The sequence below is a fragment of the Hyla sarda genome, chromosome 2 (assembly GCF_029499605.1).
Source record: "Hyla sarda isolate aHylSar1 chromosome 2, aHylSar1.hap1, whole genome shotgun sequence".
In the NCBI taxonomy this organism is placed as follows: domain Eukaryota; kingdom Metazoa; phylum Chordata; class Amphibia; order Anura; family Hylidae; genus Hyla; species Hyla sarda.
This window is the reverse complement of record NC_079190.1, coordinates 229,268,463-229,282,879: the sequence shown is the minus strand read 5'-3', so window position 1 is coordinate 229,282,879 and position 14,417 is coordinate 229,268,463. Positions and strand designations below refer to the sequence as shown.

The 14,417-nt window shown below is 47.1% G+C and overlaps 1 protein-coding gene across 1 annotated transcript in view; it reads right to left on the bottom strand.

Annotated features, from left to right (window-relative positions):
* The window catches only part of TMEM132E (transmembrane protein 132E), a 466,206-nt gene extending 451,995 nt beyond the window's left edge, over window positions 1-14,211 (bottom strand). Inside the window, exon 1 of the mRNA XM_056556520.1 lies at window positions 13,174-14,211. Coding sequence (XP_056412495.1) covers window positions 13,174-13,285 — 112 coding nt within the window. The 5' untranslated portion in view covers window positions 13,286-14,211. The remainder of the gene's footprint in view (window positions 1-13,173) is intronic.
* Window positions 14,212-14,417: the final 206 nt, after the last annotated feature.

Here is a 14,417-nt window from a genome sequence, read left to right as displayed (position 1 = left end):
AGGTGTCATTTTGCAACAGCTGTAGGGCTGGAGGCACCCTGGTTGGGAAACACTGCTCTATTGTGCAGACAAGATGTCAGTCTGTCCTGTATCGATAAAGTCCTGTAAACTACAGAATAACATTATCAAATCAGATCCCTCCTGGAAGCATTCAGATGTTTTCCCTCCCAGCTCCACCTTTTTTTTCTATGCCTCCCATGTACTGAATTCTGATGAAGATAGCAGAGACTAGGAAAACAGCGAGTTCATACACTGGTTAGCTGCAGTGGTTGGCTGCAGGGTTATACACCTCCCCTGATCACACTGCCTGTTTGTCTGCTGTGATCAGATTCTCAAGTGTCCCATGTGATGCAGCCTGACAAAACTATCCTTTGCGAAAGAGCTACAGTAGCAGGGTGAAAAAGTGACTAATATGCATGAAACATGATATAGTGTAAATATGGAGAACAGACGTTTTATGTCACTGATCTATCACTTTCTTAACTCCACCCCCTCTATCAATGCAAAGTCAGAGGCATCAGAGAAACTGAAAGGCAGGTACGATTTTCAAAGCTCAAATCTGCCACAATCGTGTCTGTGCACTGTTACGCCGAGCGCTCCGGGTCCCCGCTCCTCCCCGGAGCGCTCGCTACACTTCCCTCACTGCAGCGCCCCGGTCGGTTCCACGGACCCGGGGCGCTGCGTTACCACCTCCGGCCGGGATGCGATTCGCGATGCGGGTAGCGCCCGCTCGCGATGCGCACCCCGGCTCCCGTACCTTACTCGCTCCCCGTCAGTTCTGTCCCGGCGCGCGCGGCCCCGCTCCCTAGGGCGCGCGCGCGCCGGGTCTTTGCGATTTAAAGGGCCACTGCACCGCTGATTGGTGCAGTGGTTCCAATTAGTGTTTACACCTGTGCACTTCCCTATATCACCTCACTTCCCCTTCACTCCCTCGCCGGATCTTGTTGCCCTAGTGCCAGTGAAAGCGTTCCTTGTGTGTTCCTTGCCTGTGATTCCAGACCTTCTGCCGTTGCCCCTGACTACGATCCTTGCTGCCTGCCCCGACCTTCTGCTACGTCCGACCTTGCTTCTGTCTACTCCCTTGTACCGCGCCTATCTTCAGCAGCCAGAGAGGTTGAGCCGTTGCTAGGGGATACGACCTGGTCACTACCGCCGCAGCAAGACCATCCCGCTTTGCGGCGGGCTCTGGTGAAAACCAGTAGTGACTTAGAACCGATCCTCTAGCACGGTCCACGCCAATCCCTCTCTGGCACAGAGGATCCACTACCTGCCAGCCGGCATCGTGACAGTAGATCCGGCCATGGATCCCGCTGAAGTTCCTCTGCCAGTTGTCGCTGACCTCACCACGGTGGTCGCCCAGCAGTCACAACAGATTGCGCAACAAGGCCAACAGCTGTCTCAACTGACTGTTATGCTACAACAGTTACTACCACAGCTCCAGCAATCATCTCCTCCGCCAGCTCCTGTACCTCCTCCGCAGCGAGTGGCCGCTTCTGGAATACGACTATCCTTGCCGGATAAATTTGATGGGGACTCTAAGTTTTGCCGTGGCTTTCTTTCCCAATGTTCATTACACTTGGAGATGATGTCGGACCAGTTCCCCACTGAAAGGTCTAAGGTGGCTTTCGTAGTCAGCCTGCTGTCTGGAAAAGCCCTGGCTTGGGCCACACCGCTCTGGGACCGCAATGACCCCGTCACTGCCTCTGTACACTCCTTCTTCTCGGAAATTCGAAGTGTCTTTGAGGAACCTGCCCGAGCCTCTTCTGCTGAGACTGCCCTGTTGAACCTGGTCCAGGGTAATTCTTCCGTTGGCGAGTATGCCGTACAGTTCCGTACCCTTGCTTCAGAATTATCCTGGAATAATGAGGCACTCTGCGCGACCTTTAAAAAAGGCCTATCCAGCAACATTAAAGATGTTCTGGCCGCACGAGAAATCCCTGCTAACCTACATGAACTCATCCATCTTGCCACTCGCATTGACATGCGTTTTTCCGAACGGCGTCAGGAGCTCCGCCAGGATATGGACTCTGTTCGCACGAGGCGTTTCTTCTCCCCGGCTCCTCTCTCCTCTGGTCCCCTGCAATCTGTTCCTGTGCCTCCCGCCGTGGAGGCTATGCAGGTCGACCGGTCTCGCCTGACACCCCAAGAGAGGACACGACGCCGCATGGAGAATCTCTGCCTGTACTGTGCTAGTACCGAACACTTCCTGAAGGATTGTCCTATCCGTCCTCCCCGCCTGGAAAGACGTCCGCTGACTCCGCACAAAGGTGAGACAGTCCTTGATGTCTACTCTGCTTCTCCACGTCTTACTGTGCCTGTGCGGATGTCTGCCTCTGCCTTCTCCTTCTCTGCTGTGGCCTTCTTGGACTCTGGATCTGCAGGAAATTTCATCTTAGCCTCTCTCGTCAGCAAGTTCAACATCCCGGTGACCAGTCTCGCCAGACCCCTCTACATCAATTGTGTAAACAATGAAAGATTGGACTGTACTATACGTTTCCGCACGGAGCCCCTTCTAATGTGCATCGGATCTCATCACGAGAGGATTGAACTGTTGGTCCTCCCCAATTGCACTTCTGAAATCCTTCTTGGACTTCCCTGGCTTCAACTCCATTCCCCAATCCTGGATTGGTCCACTGGGGAGATCAAGAGTTGGGGGCCCTCTTGTTCCAAGGACTGCTTAAAACCGGTTCCCAGTAAACCTTGCCGTGTCCCTGTGCTTCCTCATGTAACCGGTCTCCCTAAGGCCTATATGGACTTTGCGGACGTTTTTTGCAAAAAACAAGCTGAGACTCTACCTCCTCACAGGCCTTATGATTGTCCCATTGACCTCCTCCCGGGCACTACTCCACCCCGGGGCAGAATCTATCCTCTGTCCGTCCCAGAGACTCTTGCCATGTCTGAATACGTCCAAGAAAATTTAAAAAAGGGCTTTATCCGTAAATCCTCCTCTCCTGCCGGAGCCGGATTTTTCTTTGTGTCCAAAAAAGATGGCTCTCTACGTCCTTGCATTGACTACCGCGGTCTTAATAAAATCACGGTTAAGAACCGCTACCCCCTACCCCTCATCTCTGAACTCTTTGATCGTCTCCAAGGTGCCCATATTTTTACCAAACTGGACTTAAGAGGTGCTTATAATCTCATCCGCATCAGAGAGGGGGATGAATGGAAAACGGCATTTAACACCAGAGATGGACACTTTGAGTATCTGGTCATGCCCTTTGGTCTATGCAACGCCCCTGCCGTCTTCCAAGACTTTGTTAATGAAATTTTTCGTGATCTACTATACTCCTGTGTTGTTGTATATCTGGACGATATCCTGATTTTTTCTGCCAATCTAGAAGAACACCGCCAGCATGTCCGTATGGTTCTTCAGAGACTTCGTGATAATCAACTCTATGCCAAAATAGAGAAATGTCTGTTTGAATGCCAATCTCTTCCTTTTCTAGGATACTTGGTCTCTGGCCAGGGACTACAAATGGACCCAGATAAACTCTCTGCCGTCTTAGATTGGCCACGCCCCTCCGGACTCCGTGCCATCCAACGTTTTTTGGGGTTCGCCAATTATTACAGGCAATTTATTCCACATTTTTCTACCATTGTGGCTCCTATTGTGGCTTTAACAAAAAAAAATGCCGATCCCAAGTCCTGGCCTCCTCAAGCGGAAGACGCCTTTAAACGACTCAAGTCTGCCTTTTCTTCGGCTCCCGTGCTCTCCAGACCTGACCCATCTAAACCCTTCCTATTGGAGGTTGATGCCTCCTCAGTGGGAGCTGGAGCTGTCCTTCTACAAAAAAACTCTTCCGGGCATGCTGTTACTTGTGGTTTTTTTTCCAGGACCTTCTCTCCGGCGGAGAGGAACTACTCCATCGGGGATCGAGAGCTTCTAGCCATTAAATTAGCACTTGAGGAATGGAGGCATCTGCTGGAGGGATCAAGATTTCCAGTTATTATTTACACCGATCACAAGAACCTCTCCTACCTCCAGTCTGCCCAACGGCTGAATCCTCGTCAGGCCAGGTGGTCTCTGTTCTTTGCCCGATTTAATTTTGAAATTCACTTTCGGCCTGCTGATAAAAACATTAGGGCCGATGCTCTCTCTCGTTCCTCAGATGCCTCTGAAATTGAACTCTCTCCTCAACACATCATTCCTCCTGACTGCCTGATTTCCACTTCTCCAGCCTCCATCAGGCAAACTCCTCCAGGAAAGACCTTTGTTTCTCCACGCCAACGCCTTGGGATCCTCAAATGGGGTCACTCCTCCCATCTCGCAGGTCATGCGGGCATCAAGAAATCTGTGCAACTCATCTCTCGCTTCTATTGGTGGCCGACTCTAGAGACTGATGTGGTGGACTTTGTGCGAGCCTGCACTATCTGTGCCCGGGATAAGACTCCTCGCCAGAAGCCCGCTGGTTTTCTTCATCCTCTACCTGTCCCCGAACAACCTTGGTCTCTGATTGGTATGGATTTTATTACTGACTTACCCCCATCCCATGGCAACACTGTTATTTGGGTGGTCGTTGATCGATTCTCCAAAATGGCACATTTCATCCCTCTTCCTGGCCTTCCTTCAGCGCCTCAGTTGGCTAAACAATTTTTTGTACACATTTTTCGTCTTCACGGGTTGCCTACACAGATCGTCTCGGATAGAGGCGTCCAATTTGTGTCTAAATTCTGGAGGGCTCTCTGTAAACAACTCAAGATTAAATTAAATTTTTCTTCTGCATACCATCCTCAATCCAATGGACAAGTAGAGAGAATTAACCAGATCTTGGGTGACTATTTACGACATTTTGTTTCCTCCCGCCAGGATGACTGGGCAGATCTTCTACCTTGGGCCGAATTCTCGTATAATTTCAGAATCTCTGAATCTTCCTCCAAATCTCCGTTTTTCGTGGTGTACGGCCGTCACCCTCTTCCCCCCCTCCCTACCCCCTTGCCCTCTGGTCTGCCCGCTGTGGATGAAATTTCTCGTGATCTTTCCACCATATGGAAAGAGACCCAAAATTCTCTCTTACAGGCTTCTTCTCGCATGAAGAGATTCGCAGATAAGAAAAGAAGAGCTCCTCCCATTTTTTCCCCTGGAGACAAGGTATGGCTCTCCGCTAAATATGTCCGTTTCCGTGTCCCGAGCTATAAGTTGGGACCACGCTATCTTGGTCCTTTTAAAGTTTTGTGTCAAATTAATCCTGTCTCTTACAAACTTCTTCTTCCTCCTTCTCTTCGTATCCCTAATGCCTTTCACGTCTCTCTTCTTAAACCTCTCATCCTCAACCGTTTTTCTCCTAAATCTGTTCCTCCCACTCCTGTTTCCGGCTCCTCGGACATCTTCTCTGTCAAAGAGATTTTGGCCTCTAAAAAGGTCAGGGGAAGAACTTTTTTTTTAGTGGATTGGGAGGGTTGTGGTCCAGAAGAGAGGTCCTGGGAACCTGAGGACAATATCCTGGACAAAAGTCTGATCCTCAGGTTCTCAGGCCCCAAGAAGAGGGGGAGACCCAAGGGGGGGGGTACTGTTACGCCGAGCGCTCCGGGTCCCCGCTCCTCCCCGGAGCGCTCGCTACACTTCCCTCACTGCAGCGCCCCGGTCGGTTCCACGGACCCGGGGCGCTGCGTTACCACCTCCGGCCGGGATGCGATTCGCGATGCGGGTAGCGCCCGCTCGCGATGCGCACCCCGGCTCCCGTACCTTACTCGCTCCCCGTCAGTTCTGTCCCGGCGCGCGCGGCCCCGCTCCCTAGGGCGCGCGCGCGCCGGGTCTTTGCGATTTAAAGGGCCACTGCACCGCTGATTGGTGCAGTGGTTCCAATTAGTGTTTACACCTGTGCACTTCCCTATATCACCTCACTTCCCCTTCACTCCCTCGCCGGATCTTGTTGCCCTAGTGCCAGTGAAAGCGTTCCTTGTGTGTTCCTTGCCTGTGATTCCAGACCTTCTGCCGTTGCCCCTGACTACGATCCTTGCTGCCTGCCCCGACCTTCTGCTACGTCCGACCTTGCTTCTGTCTACTCCCTTGTACCGCGCCTATCTTCAGCAGCCAGAGAGGTTGAGCCGTTGCTAGGGGATACGACCTGGTCACTACCGCCGCAGCAAGACCATCCCGCTTTGCGGCGGGCTCTGGTGAAAACCAGTAGTGACTTAGAACCGATCCTCTAGCACGGTCCACGCCAATCCCTCTCTGGCACAGAGGATCCACTACCTGCCAGCCGGCATCGTGACATGCACACCATTCACTCCTATGGCATGTACGGACCCGAGTGTAGTCAGTTATTGACTACATTTGGGTAATTTTCCGAGCATATCTGACTTTTCACTCAGACTGAAAATTGTGACCTGTCACTCTTGGATACACTTAGATACATATGTTCTAGAAGAGGGTACTTGTTTTCTTATCAAGTGCAGGCCTAGCTTTGTGTCAAATGGCACATTTGTAACTTCTATCGGTGTGCATATTGATGACTACAGAAGATAAAATGATACCATTCTTTCCTGGCACCAAAGGTTCATGAGAAAATGGGAGACTACCATTAGTCCTGTAAACTACAGAATAACATTATCAAATCCAGCATTCAGACGTTTCCCCTCCCAGCTCCACCCCATTTTTCTATGCCCCCATGTACTGAATCCTGATGAAGATAGCAGAGACTAGGAAAGCAGCAATGTAAGTGAGTTCATACAGTGGTTAGCTGCAGAGTTATACACCTCCCCTGATCACACTGGCCGTTTCTGTCTGCTGTGATCAGATTCTCGAGTGTTCCATGTGATGCAGCCTGACACAATTATCCTTTGCATAAAGCAAGTGTAGAGATGAGACTCCACCCCCTCTATCAATGCAAAGTCAGAGGCATCAGAGAAACTGAAAGGCAGGTATGCTTTTCAAAGCTCAAATCTGCCGCAATGGTATCTGTGCATTTTTCGAGCATATCTGACTTTTCACTCAGACTGAAAATTGTAGCCTGTCATTTTTTCTAAGACAAAACAAAACAATACATATGTTCTAGAAGGAGATAGGAGGAGGTAGGAGATACTCATGAAAAAAAAATAACCCCTATTCGCAGGATGGGCAATACGTTTTCGATCGTGGGGGGGTCCGAGCACAGGGGCTCCCCGCGATCTTTTGTATGGAGCCCCGGTTCTCCCCTGGAGCAGCGCGTCACGACCCCTCCCGAAGCAGGGGCCGCCACACCCCATCCATATATCTCTTTGGGAGAGTTGCTTGGCTATCTTCGGCTCTCCCATAGAGATATATGGAGGGCCCACACTTCGGGTAGGGGGTCGTGATGCGCTGCTCCATGGGAGAGCCGAGGCCCCATACAGTAGATTGCGGGGAACACCAGCGCTTAAACCCCTGCAATCTAAAATGTATCCCCTATCTGCAGGATAGGCTATAATTTTTTTTTTCATGAGACTACTCCTCGGGGTACTTTGCCCCTAGACATGTTATCCATGTTTGTGATGTCATGCCACGCCCCCTTCATTAAAGTCTATGGGAAGGAGCATGACGACTAGTACATGAATGAAACTAGACATGAATTGAGGGGGCGTCATGGCGGTGGTCGCCCTTCATCCAGCACGGAACAGAGTTCGCTCCATGCATCGGATTACAGGGTGCCGCGCCGGATCAGACATATTATCTCCTATCCTCGAGCCCAGATCAGACATTTTATCTTCTATCCTTTCAATGGGGGATAACATGTCTAGGGGTGGAGTGCCCCTTTAATTGTTCACAAACCTTTAAGTAGTATCAGAACATGTCGTAAACATCATGGGAGCCCTGTTCTAGCAATAGTTTGGGGGTCACAGAAAAAGAACTAACAGCCATTTATGGTACATTCAAAGAAATATTAATTATTTTACAATAAAGAGTTGTTTAACTTTCCCATTCACTCAAGAACAGACAGTTTGGGGATACATTTGGTCTGAAAGTGCACAATTGAGGGTTGTCATTTGAACAACAGTTCACTTGCAGTGATACATTGTAGCAAACTATCAGGATGGGATAAAGATAATTTTTGCTGCACATATTAATGCCTTTATTCATACCTTTATTATTTGCCTTTACGCCATAATAACATTGCATGAATTACATAAAACCGAGAGCAAATATGAATCAACAGGATCCATCAGGATTTGTTACAAAGTTGATTTTAAATGAGTCTTCATATGTGTCAAGACTACTGAACAGATGACATCTACATGAACAGAGTGTACAAACTAGATACAGATGTATTTGCTTCTCAGTTGAGAGCAGGACTAGGTCAATACCTAAAGAAGCTTGAAAATGACAAAGAACATAAAGTCTTTTACAAATGTATACAACTTTTTTAGTACACAAATTACACTTTATGAAATATGAAAATAGCAAATGATCATGCATAGATAGAAAGAGTCCTGAGTCTGTGCTCATGTACATGAGTAGTAAAGGATACAATTTAAGTCAATGAATGAATGATGTCCACTAATATAGTGCATGCGTTTATAAGCAAATGAATAACTGTGCGCGCTAATGAAATAATATGATGAATGGGAAATGATGGAAATATTTCTCTCCAAATGGTCATGCCATGTCAATGCCATGCCGAGTGTTGTAAATATCATCTCATTTTAATGAAAGGCTACAGTTTCAAGAACTCATTGGGTGATCTGATTATATAATGCACATCGATACATCGACGATTTTCATTGACAAGTGTGTATGTGATATTTGTATGAATATCACAATCTGATGTCAGAACTTGAGTATGGATAGCTAAATAGATCGACATGGGTGCCGCTTATCTTTTTCCTGCAGAAATTGGTATAGACTGCTTGTATAGGACTTTCTAACTCCTGTGCCATACAATGAGTGACTGGCATTTAGTCTGCCCACCATAGGTTCTTAGATTCCAGCAGGTCAAATCATTTCCTTCGGTGCCTCGGATGCCACACGTAACATGAAGATACAGATGCTGCACACATTCTTTATTAAAGGGGTCAGAGTATAACAGTAAATATTAAACAACTTCAAAAAGATCTGCAGCGGCTGAGCTGTGCTTTAATGGAGAACAATGTACTAAGTGATATAAATGATAAACATTATTAATAGCCACCTAATATATTTATGACCTATATCAGTGTTTTCCAAACAGTGCACCTCCAGCTGTTGCAAAACGACAACTTCCAGCATGCCTGGACAGCCGTTGGCTGTCCAGGTATGCTGGGGGTTGTCGTTTTGCAACAGCTGGAGACGCACTATTTGGAAAACACTAAGGATATGTTCACACGGTGGAATGTCCGCAAGGAAAATTTCTGCGCAGACAGCAGAACGCCGTCAGAACATGACGGCGCTAGGACCTCTCGGAGATGCGCCATCTCATAGATGGTAATGCATTTCCGTGCGGACTCCACAGAAAGAATAAACATGTCTATGCTTCCTGCGGACTCCAGATTCGGGACTGCTGCAACAGAAACATCTGCCACGAAAGTCAGGGACAACGGACTCCACACTATGAGTTCCAATATCTTTTTCTCATGGGTCCTCACCAGTGCCTGGGCTTCACCTGGCAAAGTATTTTACAATTTGTCTCCTGAACCCCATAGGAGATTCAAATAGGCATAAGAGGAGGCAAACAACCTGGTTTATCCAGAAAAAGTCTACTTGATAACATCTTTCCAAACTACCACCCCAGTTGTATCTCACCAACAACCAGTTGGCACCGAACACTTGGAGAAGCAATGATATAGATAATAGTCAGAATAGCAAAATGGATGGACCATGACATTGATAATAACACCAAGCATTCCACTAATATGTAACCACCACACTTTTTTGCATTGCTTTGCTTTGACACCCTACAACAGTGTTTCCCAACCAGGTTGTCCTACAGTGTATTGCTTGGCAAAAGACGTCTATTATCCCTGGCATTCTATTGGTGCTGCTGATGTTAAAAAATGGACACACCAGTAGGGGGAGATCCTGTAAACCTAAAAGAGTAGGAACAAATTCTTCCCTAGACAGTAGAGTGACAACTTCTAAGTCACGGGCAGTTTATTGGGAAACATATTAAAGTAGAACCACTTAGTAGCCGCTAAAATCAATTAGTGTAAAAGCTCATAAAATGAAGCTCTATGTATATATATATATATATATGTGTGTGTGTGTGTGTGTGTGTGTGTGTGTGTGTGTGTAACTATCATGGATATGGCCCCAATGTTCTGGCTAGGAATAAGTTCTGTGTTGTACAGTAATATGGCCACCACAGAAGTCAATGGGGTTGGGGTCTTACCGTACCTCTGTTCACTTCCAATTTCACGCAGATACATACTGAGGTTATTGCTGTGCAATTTCCCATCACCGTCAGATGCTTCTAGGAAAGAGTATCTCAATAAAATGGTGCCATATGGAAGCACCATACAGCAAGACAAATGTCCATAATATGAAAGGAGTCCACGTGCCATCATACAGACTCTATTCACACGCGTCATGTGCATGAACCCTTGATATGTTAAAGAAACAGTGCAACTGATTATATAATTTCTGTTGGCAGCTGTATACAGTATAATGGCATGTATAGCAGCTTGACAATTTTCTGCCCTGTATGTCCACAGGGTAACAAGGACAACTTGATAAGCATACGATGTGAGTTTATTTACGGACTATAAACAGAGTAGCCAATATGAATACATTACATACAATGTAACATTTGATAAGCAAAGAAACAGTTCCTGCATGCTCCCTATTGACAAAGGATATTATTGCAGAGACGGAAAAAGCTGATCCTTCAGTTGCGAGGTTAAAATAGGAGTTTAGAAGTCTTGGCTATTGTCACAATAAATACCGCAAACGTAAAAATAAAGGCTCGAAAACGCTACATGAGAACAGTCGGGCATTATTCACACATTATGTCAGTATTATTGCCATTAGCCAAGCTGGATTTGCTTTGTGCAGGGGATGCATCAGTGGCTACCTAACACAGTAGAACAGCTCTAGAGCCATTTTATTACAGCAGTGGTGTCCCATTTCGGAAACCTCCAGCTGTTGCAAAACTACAACTCCCAGCATGCCCGGACAGCCAACGGCTGTCCGGGCATGCTGGGAGTTGTAGATTTGCAACAGCTGGAGGTCTGCAATTTGGGGAACACTATATTAGAGTACAAATGGATAGGTATCCGAAATAGTTTAAAACTACTGTTTTCATTGTGGGTCTGTAATCCATATCCCAATGTGACATAGGACACATACAAAACAGTGGTTTACACCAGGTTTAGCCTGTTTTTAATATTTCCCAGTAAAGAAATAGGGCATCACTTGAATATTGATGAATGCAACATATATATATATATATATATATATATATATATATATATATATCCCGAAGACCGAAGAAAAAAATATATCGTAAAGTCCCGGAAATGTACCTGATATGTGTGTATATACTAAAGGCATTAATATTTATTCCATGTACAAGTGGTAACCAATGGAACATTACACAGAGCCTGTATAGAAACGCAAAAGTGATGGGGAATATAGCACCGGGATGCTGATCCTTCATAACAAGGATGAACAATTGTGGGAATGCAGCTGCTCATTCCGGCAATGGTAAAGGCACACTTCTTCTATAAAAAAAAAAAAAAAAAGGCAGAACACCGAACCCTGCCGTCGTGTCGGCCTTTCTGTTTTATCAGCAAAAATCACAAGGGATCAAGTCTCTGCTCCTTGTTACATACAGTAGAGATGTCTGCCCCCAGGGAGTTCATATCCTACCTCAACATGCAAGTCTGTGATTTTAGTGACGTGCAAGGACTACATTACCACTTTCAGGAATCAATTACGTTTTCTAGAGCCAGATGATATACAACCAAACAGTCCTTAGTCTGTCTAGACTCTAGAAAAATTCTCAGTGCAACAGAATGAGACATGCACATCCGTGGATATGAAAAAAACATAACTAAGCACACACATAAATAAATAAAATAAACAAATAAATATAAAGATGTAAATACAGATCTACAAAACAAACACATGTGATCTAGTGCATTGCTTCACAACTGGGCAACTAGATTAACCCCTTCATTGTCTTCGACACTACTTAGTTATTGCTTGCAGACGATGCCATGCCCACTTGCCTTTTCTTTAGCCAAACTGCGATTTTTTTTTTTATTGCTTTAGGGAGTTCATTAAAAAAAAAAAATGTTATGGGTAGAAAGCAAAAAAAGCAAAAAAATTGATACATGTTATGTTTCTGCCTCCATCCAACTGTTTGCCTTACCCTTCCAGCTGTATGGCATTTTGCATTTCAATCATGCAACAAATGGACCTTGTAATCACATTAACTCTTTACTATTCCATTAGTATGCAATGCTACCCATGCCCTGCTCCTTTAAATAACATTAGCAGGCAGTGGGGATGTGAACAGACAAAGCCCAACAGTGCACGAATCCCTAGGTTGAGAGACCCATCCGCTGAATTTACATCTTTCGCATGAGCCTCCAATGTACGCTTTCATTCATCTATGAGCTTATGCATGCAAGAGTTAATGTGAATTCACAGGGGGGCAACAATTACAGAATGGTTGGCATGTAAGTGGCATCTCATAACCCACTTCAGTTTTCTCTGCCATAACATGTTACCCCCTACCAGAAAGACCAGATTAGGAGAACATGTGACAGATGCTACAATGCCAGTTTATGTCCTAGCACACAACACTGAAGCCACCCAGCTTCTCTAAGACACTGACCACAACCAGCTGCAAGACAGATCAGTGTGAGTGGAGATCCTCAGAGCCAGGGGATGCTCACAAAGCACCAGTTCACATTTGCAACCTACCATATAATGCAGTTATAACCATATAATCATTACACTAGGGCATCACCAAGGAGAAGAACATAGGCAACATGTGCAATAATTCAAGAACTTTCCGCATTGACATAAAAGCTGCCTGTCATCTTGTATGGTCTAGAACAGTGGTCTTCAATCTGCGGACCTCCAGATGTTGCAAAACTACAACTCCCAGCATGCCCGGACAGCCAACGGCTGTCCGGGCAAGCTGGGAGTTGTAGTTTTGCAACATCTGGAGGTCCGCAGATTGAAGACCACTGGTCTAGAAGAATCCTCAGTTCACAACTGATTCTCCTACCCTTGGGTACAGTCCCATGCCATGCATATGCTTGTGAATACTGTTCCTGCTAGATGTCACTCACCCTTGGCAGTGATGAGAATCAAAAGGCAGTAGTAGATGTAGCAGTTGTTGTAGTGGCTCTGGTACTGAGTGAAGCTCCACAACAGCCCTGGGCATCTTCTCCTGGCAGTCATAGTGAGGATCTGGCACCTTGGTCTAGGGAGCCACAAAAGCAGTCTCCAGCTCCACTGGCAAGCTCACTGGTTGGAACTAGCTGTTCGCTCCTTTTTACATTCGCTAAGTTTATCTACTCATTGTTCATAAAAAGACATTAGCAGCCACCAGCTTCACATGGCACCGATCCTACCCCAGTCAGTGCATGGCATAAGTCCTGGCCTTTTCTTTCATGAAAGATCCTGCCACGACAATGCGTTGTGTTCACTCACAAATCCCAGTTACAGGGTCCTCAGGGGCGGGGCCCGGATAATTAGTTCAAAACGCACAAGAAGGCGCTACTAGCGCTTGTTAACTTTAGTTGTATCATCCAGGGCCACCACAGGGAAGTCACCTTTCCAAAAACCAAGTGGAGCCTCCCAATGCCTCTGGCCATATAGTCTGAAGGATCGAACTGTGGGAAGTGAAGGGTTACCAAGTTCACAAGGCCGAGTATATTCCTTTATAAGAATGATGGATCCTGCCAGCTCTTGCCCCCTGCTGGCTACAGACTCATCCGGGCTCAGGTGCGGACCCCTGGTGCCCAGGACATGAAGCTATGCTCAGAAGAAAGAACTATAATCCCATGGTCCGGGGGAGACCCCCATCATCCATATGACACAGCTCCGCCGCCTGAAGTTCAGGTGAACAACCTGCTGCCTCCGCTGTCTCCTCCGAGCCGTGCACTCAGGACGCCATCCTCCTCCTCACCGAGCACCGAGTGACAAGCCGCCGCCACAGGACGAGCCTCCTCCGCACTCACTGCCGCTGCCTCCTCCTGTCTCCGGCGCTGCTGGCCGCTCAATGACTTCAAGGAGTCCGGGTTTGCAGTGAGTGAAGCAGTCTGCCTCACGTGGGCTGGAGGAGAGGGGGGCGGCGGCGGGGCTGGGGGCGCGCATGCACTTCCCGGGAAGCGCCACACCGTGCGGGGGAGCCGAGGGGCCGCTGGACACGTACAGTAGGTGATGGGCAGCCCCGGTAACTGCACCGACACGAGTCTACATGGACCACCCTGGAGCCTGGGTAGCTAAGGTTCTTGTATAAAGATACAGCACATAAAAGATAGAGAGATAGATGATAGATAGATAGATAGATAGATAGATAGATAGATAT